Below are 13,486 nucleotides of genomic sequence, written 5' to 3'. Positions count from 1 at the left end.
TGAGGAAAGTTGTGCTGGCAATTTTTATGGCCAAAGATTGGTTGTGCAATAGGGCTTGAAGGCGTGTGTGTGCGTGTGTGTGTGTGTGCGTGTGTGTGCGTGTGTGTGCGTGCGTGCGTGTGCGTGTGTGTGCGTGCGTGCGTGCGTGAGTGTGTGTGTGTGCGTGCATGTGTGTGTGTGTTTGCGTGTGCGTGCGTGTGTGTGCGTGTGCGTGCGTGCGTGTGTGTGTGTGTGTGTGTACGTGTGTGCATGACTGTGAGCAGTGGTGCAAAAAGTACCCAATTGTCATACTTGAGTAAAAATAAAGATACCTTAATAGAAAATGACTGAAGTTAAAGTCAACCAGTAAAATACTACTTGAGAAAAAGTCTAATAATATTTGTTTTTAAATATACTCAAGTATCAAAACTAAATGTAATTGCTGAAATATACTTAAGTATCAATAGTAAAAGTATACATCATTTCAAGTTCCTTATACAAAGCAATCCAGACGGAACAGATGCAGTAGCGATGACCAGGGATGTTCTCTTGATAAGTGTGTGTAATTTGGAGTCTTGCTAAGAATTCAAAATGTAACGAGTACTTTTGAATGTCCGGAAAAATGTATGGAGTAAAAAAACAAATAATTTTCTTTTAGAATGTAATGGAGTAAAAGTTGTAAAAAATTGAAATAGTCATGTACAGATACCCCACTTAAGTAGTACTTTAAAGTATTTTTACTTAGGTACTTTACACCACTGACTGTGTGTGATTTTGGATGAACATACCTTTGTGTAAGGCAGGGTACAGTATGTAATGTATGTAATATTCCTTAAAACCCTAGCTATAACCAGAAGTCTGCCCGGTAAGCACAGGTTTGTGGCCCCTAGCCTCCAAACCTTTGGCTCATAGGAGGAAAGCCTTAGCCAATCCACACTTGAGGTTGACTGATTATGATTTTTCAACGCCGATACCAACTATTGGAGGACCAAAAAAAGCCAATGCCGATTAATTGGCCGATTTAAAAAATAAATACATTTAAAAAAATGTTTTTTACAATATATAAATATTTGTTTTAACTTAATATAATACATCAATAAAATCAATTTAGTCTCAAATAAATAATGAAACATTTAAATAATGCAAATACAAAGTGTTGGAGAAGAAAGTAAAAGTGCAATATGTGCCATGTAAAAAAGTTCCTTGCTCATTACATGAGGACATATGAAAGCTGGTGGTTCCTTTTAACATGAGACTTCAATATTCCCAGGTAATAAGTTTTAGGTATAGGACTTATTTCTCCCTATACCATTTGTATTTCATATACCTTTGACTATTGGATGTTCTAATAGGTACTTTAGTATTGCCAGCCTAATCTCGGGAGTTGATGGGCTTGAAGTCATAAACAGCGCAATGCTTGAAGCATTGCAAAGAGCTGCTGGAAAATGCAGGAAAGTGCTGTTTGAATGAATGCTTACGAGCTTGCTGCTGCCTACCAACGCTCAGTCAGACTGCTCTATCAAATCATAGACTTAATTATAATATAATAACACACAGAAATATGAGCCTTAGGTCATTAATATGGTCAAATCCGGAAACTATCATTTCAAAAACCAAACGTTTATTCTTTCAGTGAAATACGGAACCGTTCGTGTTTCATCTAACAGGTGGCATCCATAAGTCTAAATAATGCTGTTACATTGCACAACCTTCAATGTTATGTCATAATTACGTAAAATTCTGGCAAATTAGTTCGCAACGAGCCAGGTGGCCCAAACTGCTGCATATACCCTGACTCTGCTTGCACAGAACGTAAGAGAAGTGACACAATTTCCCTAGTTAAAATAAATTCATGTTAGCAGGCAATATTAACTAAATATGCAGGTTTAAAAATACACTGCTCAAAAAAATAAAGGGAACACTAAAATAACACATCCTAGATCTGAATTAATTAATTATTCTTATTAATGCTTTTTTCTTTACATAGTTGAATGTGCTGACAACAAAATCACACAAAAATGATCAATGGAAATCAAATTTATCAACCCATGGAGGTCTGGATTTGGAGTCACACTCACAATTAAAGTGGAAAACCACACTACAGGCTGATCCAACTTTGATGTACAGTGCCTTGCGAAAGTATTCGGCCCCCTTGAACTTTGCGACCTTTTGCCACATTTCAGGCTTCAAACATAAAGATATAAAACTGTATTTTTTTGTGAAGAATCAACAACAAGTGGGACACAATCATGAAGTGGAACGACATTTATTGGATATTTCAAACTTTTTTAACAAATCAAAAACTGAAAAATTGGGCGTGCAAAATTATTCAGCCCCTTTACTTTCAGTGCAGCAAACTCTCTCCAGAAGTTCAGTGAGGGTCTCTGAATGATCCAATGTTGACCTAAATGACTAATGATGATAAATACAATCCACCTGTGTGTAATCAAGTCTCCGTATAAATGCACCTGCACTGTGATAGTCTCAGAGGTCCGTTAAAAGCGCAGAGAGCATCATGAAGAACAAGGAACACACCAGGCAGGTCCGAGATACTGTTGTGAAGAAGTTTAAAGCCGGATTTGAATACAAAAATATTTCCCAAGCTTTAAACATCCCAAGGAGCACTGTGCAAGCGATAATATTGAAATGGAAGGAGTATCAGACCACTGCAAATCTACCAAGACCTGGCCGTCCCTCTAAACTTTCAGCTCATACAAGGAGAAGACTGATCAGAGATGCAGCCAAGAGGCCCATGATCACTCTGGATGAACTGCAGAGATCTACAGCTGAGGTGGGAGACTCTGTCCATAGGACAACAATCAGTCGTATATTGCACAAATCTGGCCTTTATGGAAGAGTGGCAAGAAGAAAGCCATTTCTTAAAGATATCCATAAAAAGTGTTGTTTAAAGTTTGCCACAAGCCACCTGGGAGACACACCAAACATGTGGAAGAAGGTGCTCTGGTCAGATGAAACCAAAATTGAACTTTTTGGCAACAATGCAAAACGTTAGGTTTGGCGTAAAAGCAACACAGCTCATCACTCTGAACACACCATCCCCACTGTCAAACATGGTGGTGGCAGCATCATGGTTTGGGCCTGCTTTTCATCAGCAGGGACAGGGAAGATGGTTAAAATTGATGGGAAGATGGATGGAGCCAAATACAGGACCATTCTGGAAGAAAACCTGATGGAGTCTGCAAAAGACCTGAGACTGGGACGGAGATTTGTCTTCCAACAAGACAATGATCCAAATCATAAAGCAAAATCTACAATGGAATGGTTCAAAAATAAACATATCCAGGTGTTAGAATGGCCAAGTCAAAGTCCAGACCTGAATCCAATCGAGAATCTGTGGAAAGAACTGAAAACTGCTGTTCACAAATGCTCTCCATCCAACCTCACTGAGCTCGAGCTGTTTTGCAAGGAGGAATGGGAAAAAATTTCAGTCTCTCGATGTGCAAAACTGATAGAGACATACCCCAAGCGAGTTACAGCTGTAATCGCAGCAAAAGGTGGCGCTACAAAGTATTAACTTAAGGGGGCTGAATAATTTTGCATGCCCAATTTTTCAGTTTTTGATTTGTTAAAAAAGTTTGAAATATCCAATAAATGTCGTTCCACTTCATGATTGTGTCCCACATGTTGTTGATTCTTCACAAAAAAATACAGTTTTATATCTTTATGTTTGAAGCCTGAAATGTGGCAAAAGGTCGCAAAGTTCAAGGGGGTCGAATACTTTCGCAAGGCACTGTAATGTCCTTAAAACAAGTCAAAATGAGGCTTAATAGTGTGTGTGGCCTGGGCATGCTCCTGATGAGGTGGCGGATGGTCTCCTGAGGGATCTCCTCCCAGACCTGGACTAAAGCATCCGCCAACTCCTGGACAGTCTGTGGTGCAACGTGGCATTGGTGGATGGAGCGAGACATGATGTCCCAGATGTGCTCAATTGGATTCAGTCTGGGGAACGGGCGGGCCAGTCCATAGTATCAGTGCCTTCCTCTTGCAGGAACTGCTGACACACTCCAGCCACATGAGGTCTAGCTAGCATTGTTCACTCTCTCTAATCCACACACATTAGTAACCCCACTCTTTCTATATCTCTCCTTCTCTCTCTGGATTCCTGTCTGTCCCGTTTGAAAATATAGATAAGCTGTCACAGCCCTGTCTCCTGTTCTCCCCGGCAGTGATAAGCGCATGTTTAAGTCATGTCAGTAACAGACAGGACTTGGGGCAGGCTCATTCGATTGCTTCTGCGGTCAATTAGGCTTTAGATTCCCCTCTGTTTTTTTACTCCTCTTTGTCTCTCCTTCAAAGTCTATGTCAACCTAGCATCAGTCTCTTTGTCACTTAGTGCCTGTCTTCAGTCCACTCCCCTGTCACTGGTCGTCACCGGTCGTCACCTGTCGTCACCTGTCTTCAAACGGTCGTCACTGGTCGTCACTGGTTGTCACTGGTCGTCACTGGGCCCTAGTTAGGTTGGTGCTCCGTGTCAGTTGGTGTCACAACTCACGCCGCCATTGTCACTATCTCTCAGTACATCTGTGTCACTCTGTCTTTCAGTTCACTCGCTCTGTCTTTCAGTTCACTCTCTCTGTGTCAGAGATAGTATGTGCACGTCTCACTCAGTATGTTCAACCTCAGGTGCCTGGAGAGGATAGGCTAGTCGATGAGATTACATTGTCCCATTGCGAATGAACATGTGTTTCCCTCCAAGCTTCTGGTTCACTCACTACATTGTCAGTCAAGACTCAACTCAAAATGTTATGCTGTTATTTGTGTTGGCACTACATATCCTCCAAACCTCTCAACCCCACAGTAACTCAGTGTCTGGCAGCATCATGCCAAGAGCCAGCATGTTCCTCCTAAAGCAAAGGGACCCGATCCCTGTGTGCATCTCACCTGAGTGATCCCAGTGCATCGGCAGGCCAACCCAATCTCCAAGAGGGCTTTCCAATTACACGCCAAGCAGGGAGACGTCTGATGAACAATGGATGGGGGGGTGGGGGTGTAAAGGAGGGGTAGGGTGGAGGAAGGATGGAGGGAGGGAGGGCGGGAGAGAGGGGGAATGAACAACGACAATGTCTGTATTTGAAAGGAGCCAATAGATGTCTGAGAGATGTCTTCAATTGAGCGCGTCCAGCAGCCTTAAATGGGTTTTCTGGGGGGAAAATAAAGGACCCTGTCATCCCTCCCTTTCCAGCCGGCCCTCGTTCCCCCATTATTAGGGCAGAGTAATGAAATGTGGAGTGTCTCATGGTGGAGACTGGGCCGCACCAACTCTATTAGTGTGTAAATGGTACAGGAGTAATGAGAAAGCACTCGGGCCAACTGAGAGCCCTGGTCTGAAGGGCAAGAGGTTCCGGCACACTGCTCAATGGAATCAAAAGAAATGCGGGCTGGAGAAGAAGCTCACCAGCTCGCTAATGTTCCTATCCCAATCATGCCCAAACTGGGAATGTTACCCTTGTCCATACGGTTCAAATGAAATGGAGTCTATAGAAAAGCCATTTTATGGTACCATGGCCCTGTCTTGGTGTATTAGTCCTAACATGTAAATATCTACAATATGTCAACGCATATAATTGTTTTCAGATGAATCGTGTTATGCTTCAACAATCTGTCCATAATGTCTGTCTGTTCATCTATAATCTCTCCAAGCTTCTTCCCTGAAAGAAACACTCTCTCTTGTTCTGTCATAGCTACACAATCCATATCTGGCCCTTGCTTATACAAATGGTCCATGCTGCAGCCCTGCCTGTTAATAAATGGCCCAGTGTCTGTGGGTTGCTGGTTGGCTGTGTAATGTCATTAACTTCCCTCTCTTCTTTGCACAGCCTAGAGGCCTGGGAGCCAGACAGACAGACACCCTCCATTCTGTAAATACTAACTCCTTCATGGCCTCCCTCTCCATTTTCTACAGATTTGCAGCCTAAGTCGGTGGAAAGCGTCTTCATCTTCCAGGAGGGGACGGAGGGCGGCGACCAGAGCGTGACCACCACGTACGACGCCATCGTTGTGGAGCAGTGGACTGTCATTGACGTGAGTGGGATTTTTTACATGGCTCGGAGCGTTTGAGTGTTTAATGTGAGAGTCATCATATGGAAATATTCCCTCTAACCATGGTGGCTATGGCACGTGTCACGGTGGCTTGATGGCTTATCTTATCAGCAGCAAACAAGCCCTTATCTGGCCAGCGATTAAGTCCCCAGTTTGCCAAATCCAAGTTGGAAATGGATTTCTGTCTACTTCTGAAGGGTTTGAGGCTTTTCTATATGACTGTGGTGTGTGTGTGTGTATCACTGTAATCGAATTTAGAGTTTGAGGCTGTCGAAGTGTGAAAATAGACTTTTGTCCCCTAAATGTGACTGGAAAATTGTCCAGCTCAGAGAGGAAGTCGGCTCACAAACACAGAATTTAACCCTTGAAATCAAAATACTCTTAACCCTTTAAAATTAGTAAAGAATTCAGACTACACAATATTCGCCGCCTTAAAATGTCATGTTTGTTCAGCGTCCCACACCACACAAAAACCTAGGCGCTTGTGTCTTGTGACGGTTATACACTGTACGATTTTTAAAATCTTGGCGTATGTAGGTATCTTTATGTTAATACTGTGGTAAAGATACTGCAATAATGTCTTAATTAAAGACCAGTAATTATTTTGTCAACTACTGAGAAATAACATGGATTTTATATACTTTTTTTAAACACCTTTGGAAGTTAATTGAAGGACAAAGCAACAATGTGTAACAACTTTAGATGTTCACATTATAGTTCCAATGAATCCAATCAAAAGTGCTGGCCAGGACTTTATCAAAAGCAATTTTGCTCGACTAATCTCTCCTGAAGTTAGCTTGATAACACTATTTTACAAAGGATGATCAGACTTCATACCCGGCACATTCATTATGATAACTGCTTAAAATGTATATGCAAATTATCCTCACCACTCATTGTCGTTTCGGTGCCAGAATAATTACTTTAAAATTATGCAGAATATTGATTGGGATATTTTTCCCCAGCGCTCTCATTCCCATCTTGCTGAAAGACTGACAGGTGGTTGGATTTATGAGCAGCGAAAACAAGAAAACAGGCTGGTTCACTGAGAATTCAATCAATATTGTTGTGTTGAAGCAGGAAGTGCAGCTTTTCTGAGAGATTTTGTTTTCGTATGGCACAGAACATGTCAAAACTTCTGTTTTAATTGATAGCAAACTTCTAAAACAAATCTGACTTTTAACCTAAATGAGGAGTTATTACAGTATTATTTTGCGCGGTATTCACAATCACGTTGGTAGAATGTGGTATGATTGGTACAGTGTAGATATGTAAAGCTTTTTGTGGCCAAACTGTTTGGTCTGTAATCTAGAAAGTCAGACCTTCCTCAAATGTCACTTTGTGGGAGAATGGGTCATTTCGACAGCAATGTATTTGTTACTTTACATTCACATTAGTCAATATGTGTTCACCATATAAGAATGTATACGTTAGACCATTTATTAAAGAAAAGTAAGCCTAAATAATAACTGTACAGACGGTCAGAATTCTGCGGTCTAATGGATGGACATTCTACTTTAGCCAATCAGAAACATTCTTCACATTTTCTTCAACAAATGACTGTGCTCTGATGAAGGTCAACTGACAAATACTCGGCTGCGATGAAAGAAATTTTCATCTGACTGAAAGTGTGCAAAGACTTTTTCCTATTTCTACAATAAATGACTAAATGCGCTGAATAGGACATACAGTAGATGTGCATGGAGCCCACCAAATGAATAACTAGACATAATTTCCTACACAAACTAAAATTAGGACTGTGCTCCCGTCTCTCCTATCAAAAGGAAAATCAATATGAAAGTTCAGCCTTGGATATAATGCAATGCCTCCCCTCATCACTGAGCTCTTACAGCTAGCTGTAACAAGAAGTTCCTCCTCGAATCCGATATATTCTTTATAGATTTTGCAACCTTGTTATTAGTTCCTATTGATGGAAGGGAATGAAATGCTTAGTATACCGGCATGTTAGTGTATTTCTAACACTCTCATAGTTTCTAGATAAATGATTTAACCAATAACATGCGTGACAACTGAAAACAACAGGAGGTGGATGTGTGTGAATATCCTTTACGATAGCACTACTGCTAATATTTACTGCCTAACTGTGTCCTTTGGGGATTTGGAATGCATGTGGTGCAATGTGGTCAACATTTGGGTTATACTGTACATTACTTGGAATTTTATGAGGTGTTCTACTTAAGTGACAACGCCAGAGAAGCCGGTGTTTGGAGGATATATTGGCACGTGGGTTGTTAGGCCCGAGACGAAGTCGTGCCAATATATCCGCCAAACACCGACATCGGTATCACTTTTATGCAATGATATACCAACACATTAAAATAATGATATACATAATTGTATTAAATACGTTATTTCGCAGATTTTTTTTTTAGACCAATTCATCCTTCCACAAGATATAGTCCCGATCTAGGGTTGCTACCCAAGCCGGCTGGTCATTCATTCGATTGCCAGAGACGCGACCCAGTCGTTCAGTCTTTTTGTTTTGTATCTATGGACGAGACCCAGTTGTTTGTTCTAAATGTTCTATTGCCATACTGGCTGGCAACGTTCTTAGCCGTAGTTGGCTAGCTAACAAGCAAGGGATAACTTAGAGTCACGTCAAACAGTGCAGCCAAAGTAGCTGCATTTTCACTTGTTTAAGCTGTTCTCTAGTTACATTTATTTGTATACATCCATAAGAATGAGCTAATAAGGCACGATCAGGACACTATTGTTCAGAGCTAGCCAACAACACAGCTAACACAATCACTTCAAACGGAAGCTGGAAAGACTGCAAACAAGCTGCACTTTATTTATTTTGACCTGTTTTCTAATGACCTTTCTTTGTATATATCCATAAAAAGGATGCTGATTCGTGATTGACTGGCTGAAAACCTGCATGTCTGTCTCATTCCGACAAGTTCTTTACAATGCGACAGCTGGAGATCAAACTTGAACATTGAAACAATGTTGCGAATGTCGGAGACAAACAGGGAGTTTATACAAATATCCGCTGTTGACAACTAATTGTTAGTCTAAAAGAAATGTGAGATAATGTCTAGATGCTTTTTTCATAGTAGATCTAGTTTATAAATTGCCTGGCTGGGCTGATTAGACAGTGGATTTCCCAGTCAGATGGAACAGAATAAATAGGCATTTTAACGTCATAGAGTTAGCCGGTGGTAACATGTGAAATAGACACCGGCTGGAATGCAGTTTTAACCAATCAGCATTCAGGTTTAGACCCACACGTTGTATAATGTGTCATAAACACATTCTTGGCAACTTCATATAGCATAGATGCGGTAGAGGTCAATGGAACTCAGACCATGGTGGATAGAATGGCTCTGCATTGGTGCACCTTCAAATAATCTAACAAAGTGGATATTCGTCAAATCCGTTGTGATTGTAACAGGACCACAATGTGGTTACTAAAGTCCGATTTGGATATATTTGGCTGCATAACATTTAGAAGTTATTCCTTTTCAGGTTTAGAAGAAGTGACTGCTTAATGCTAACTCCTGTTTGTGTAAGCTGGTATAATAGCTACAGTACCATACAGAAATAGGTGGTGGCAGTCAGTCGTTTTTGACTGCAACGCAGTTCATTGGTGACGATGACATGAACATGTATTGGGGTTGACATCCATACAACCATTATACACCAATTTTTACGTCAACATAGTGTGAAATACACATATAAACAATAGCCTAAATGTATGCTAATTTTGCTGGGGGGAAATGAGGAGATTCGGAATCTTTCCACAACAGTGTCTTTCCCCCACGCGTTTCCATGGCATTTCCATTGTTTTGGTCGAGTTCCTTTGACCCCTTCACTGCATCTATTCATAATATGTCTGTGTGTGAAACGCATATAGGACTTAACATGATGAACTGTTTAACACTCAATAATGGTTTTCTACATGCTCATTAAGATGCCTTACTACAACAAAAAAAAACATACTAAATGCCTTCCTCCATTACATTGGACGACAAGGGCATCATGTTTTCCCAGTGTTACCACAGTTTCTCACAGGCTATATTACATTTAACCCAAAAGTGCATGGCCATTATCCGGAGAGACATTATACATAGAACTCTACCAGTAACACTACTGTGTGCTTGAGGCACCAGTTAACAGCATTGACATTGTTGTAATTCGTTCCCAGCAATTGTATAGATGCCTGAGCTTTGAAGGGCACTACTTCAGTCACCAGAAACCAAATTATGTCATAAAAGGATTAAAGACCAACAACATAGCGTAAAGATGCCAATAAAGGAGAGTGAATGGAGAGTGCATTTCAGACACTGTGTGGCTGTGTACGTGGGTGGATGTTGAAAAATGGGTTGTAGAGAATCAAAGGACCATGAATGTAATAAGAAATCTTAGGTGCTGGCTTAAGGCCGGTAGCAATCACTACAGAATATCCAGTCAGGAGGATGAGGCGGATGTCCAGGTTAGGGGGAGTTTAATGGAAGGAGACGTGTGTGTGTGTGTGTGTGAATGTGTTCAGATAACTGAGTAAAGCTAGCGGGAGCATGAGCCAGCTAACAAGCTCAACACATGGTATTTGTACACAATAAACCACAAAACTTAGCTCCACATAACATGACACAGATTTCAGGGCACTTATGTTTAGATGCACGCACAATTAAACATCAGACATACAGAGATTCAGTCCGCAGGAGGGAAAACTATAGAAGTGCTCATCAGGATGGGTTAAGCACGTTTCTGACGACACAACGTGCTGGGGTCATAGACCAACTGAAACTGAAGTCCTGGAAATTAAGGCTGCTGATAGGCTGAACGAGATGTGGTGATAAGGATTTGGCGAGACCTTGACCAATAAGACACTAAAAAAAGTGGGGGTCCTCTGAGTAGGAGACTTGAATAGGAGACTAAGCTGCCAGACTAGAGCTAACCATAAAGGATGCCTAGAATCAGCTGACTGAAGCAGGTGTCATCAGTCAGAGGGCCTCTCATGTTAACTTGTAGTCTAGACTCTAGTTCTCCCAACATTTGTCTGTCATGGTGCTAAGTTTGACTTAATTGATGTAATGAGCTGAAATATGCCATCAATCCTATTGGTGCTGCCCGATTTGAGCAGCCAATTAGCATGCAGTGGGTGTTGCAAAATGTTGAATAGCCAAAATAGACTAAATTATATATCGCTGTCGGATGAATACCTCGTACCTACAATTCTGCACTTTTTTATTTGACATGTATTGAAAGCAGTAACTTCCCTCAATTAATTCTGAACATTTCATGACTCTAGGACCAAGAACATGTATTCAAAATAGCTTCTGAAGTTTCATAATGTTATGTTCATTAATGAGAAAATATGGCCGATTTTTCCATTTCCTGAAAAGTGTCTGTTTTGGAGACGAGATTTTCATCCATCAGCACCAATTTTTATTTATTTATTTCACCTTTATTTAACCAGGTAGGCCAGCTGAGAACAAGTTCTCATTTACAACTGCGACCTGGCCAAGATAAAGCATAGCAGTGCGACAAAAAACAACACAGAGTTACACATAAACAAATGTACAGTCAATAACACAAAATAAAATAAAATAGAAAGATCAATGTACAGTGTGTGCAAATGTAGAAGAGTAGGGAGGTAGGCAATAGATAGGCCATAGAGGTGAAAATGAGTGATATATGTGCAGATGATGTGTAAGTAGAGATACCTTCTTGCTCTTTTGCACCCCTGGAAGTAATAATATGGGGATGAGGTAGTCGGGTGTGCTATTTACAGATTGGCTGTGTACAGGTACAGTGATCGTTAAGCTGCTCTGACAGCTGATGCTTAGAGAGGGAGATATAAGCTTCAGAAGTTTTTGCAATTCTTTTCAGACATTGGCAGCAGAGAACTGGAAGGAAAGGCGGCCAAAGGAAGTGTTGGCTTTGGGGATGACCAGTGCAATATACCTTCTGGAGCGTGTGTTACGGGTGGGTGTTGCTATGGTGACCAGTGAGCTGAGATAAGACGGGGCTTTACCTAGCAAGGACTTATAGATGACCTGGAGCCAGTGGGTTTGGCGACGGATATGTAGTGAGGGCCAGCCAACGAGAGCATAGAGGTCGCAGTGGTGAGTAGTAAACAGGGCTGTGGTGATAAAACGGATGGCACTGTGATAGACTACATCCAGGTTGCTGAGTAGAGTGTTGGGGGCTATTTTGTAAATGACATCGCCAATGTCAAGGATCGGTAGAATAGTCCGTTTTACGAGGATATGTTTGGCGGCAGGAGTGAAGCAGGCTTTGTTGCGAAATAGGAAGCCGATTCTAGATTTAATTTTGGATCGGAGATGCTTGATGTGAGTCTGGAAGGAGAGTTTCCAGTCTAACCAGACACCTTGGTATTTGTAGTTGTCCACATATTCTCGGTCAGAACCGTCCAGAGTAGTGATGCTAGTCGGGCGGGAGGATACTGGCAGCAATCGGTTGAAGAGCGAGCACTTAGTTTTACTAGCATTTAAAAGCAGTTGGAGGTCACGGAAGGAGTGTTGTATGCCATTGAAGCTCATTTGGAGGTTTGTTAGCACAGCGTCCAAAGAAGGTCCAGATGTATACAGAATGGTGTCGTCTGCGTAGTGGTGGATCAGAGAATCACCAGCAGCAAGAGCGACATCATTGATATATACAGTGAAAAGAGTCGGCCCGAGAATTGAACCCTGTGGCACCCCCATAGAGACTGCCAAAGGTCCGGACAACAGGCCCTCCGATTTGACACCAATGGGTCTTGAGGAAATTAGTAAGAACTTACATGTTCTTTAAAAAGTTATCTAAGCATAGATATTGCTTGTTATTTGGCTATTTATTTTAACACATACCGGTCAAAAGTTAACCAGGGCATGTCGATAGTCATGTAGCAGCCGGTGCGGCATGAGTCCACTCCTATGGTCAGACTAGTTTGATGAGGGATGTGAAAATGATGCTGGTGGCTTGTGGATGAGGGAGTTCCCAGAGAATTTTGCTCACCGAAATATGTGACTAATACGTCCGCTTGGTTGACATATAGGCTAACTACAATGGTTAAAGGTCAAAATGTTGACATTCTATTGAGACTGTTGATGATTTATTATTATTATTATACTGTATATGATGTGATTAGTCTTCATTACAGCTTTTGGTTTTCAAAAATGTTCTCAATCTCTCAATGATTGACAGAGTAGGGACTTTTAGGCCTCGTTTCAGGATACCCTGTTCATTATCCATACAAATATGAGATTGTGGTGGAAGAAGTGCAGCCCGGTCCAAAGACAAAGTGATAGCTAAAAGTCTAGAGGAGTAGCCTAGATCATTTCCCTGGGCTGATAGACCAGACTATGGCCTGTAAAAACATTAAGGTAGAATTAGACTTATTGCAAAAAGGGAGCTGTCATGTCTTCTCAAATAGAAACGGTGGAAAATTACCTCAAAACAATGGAGCTCTGTTTTCTTT

General features: G+C 41.3%; 1 protein-coding gene across 4 annotated transcripts in view; it reads left to right on the top strand.

Moving 5' to 3' along the window:
• Positions 1-13,486, top strand: part of LOC110515384 (raftlin) — a 68,296-nt gene that overhangs the window by 44,149 nt on the left and 10,661 nt on the right. For all 4 annotated transcript variants that reach the window (XM_090229109.1, XM_021594312.3, XM_021594320.3 and 1 more), the window contains exon 7: positions 5,903-6,021. In XM_090229109.1, the coding sequence (XP_090085235.1) occupies positions 5,903-6,021 (119 nt within the window). The remainder of the gene's footprint in view (positions 1-5,902; positions 6,022-13,486) is intronic.

The sequence above is a fragment of the Oncorhynchus mykiss genome, chromosome 3 (genome assembly GCF_057628025.1).
Source record: "Oncorhynchus mykiss isolate SJ-2025 chromosome 3, ASM5762802v1, whole genome shotgun sequence".
NCBI lineage: Eukaryota > Metazoa > Chordata > Actinopteri > Salmoniformes > Salmonidae > Oncorhynchus > Oncorhynchus mykiss.
Note: the sequence above shows the minus strand (reverse complement) of the source record. Positions and strands in the feature narration are given on the sequence as shown.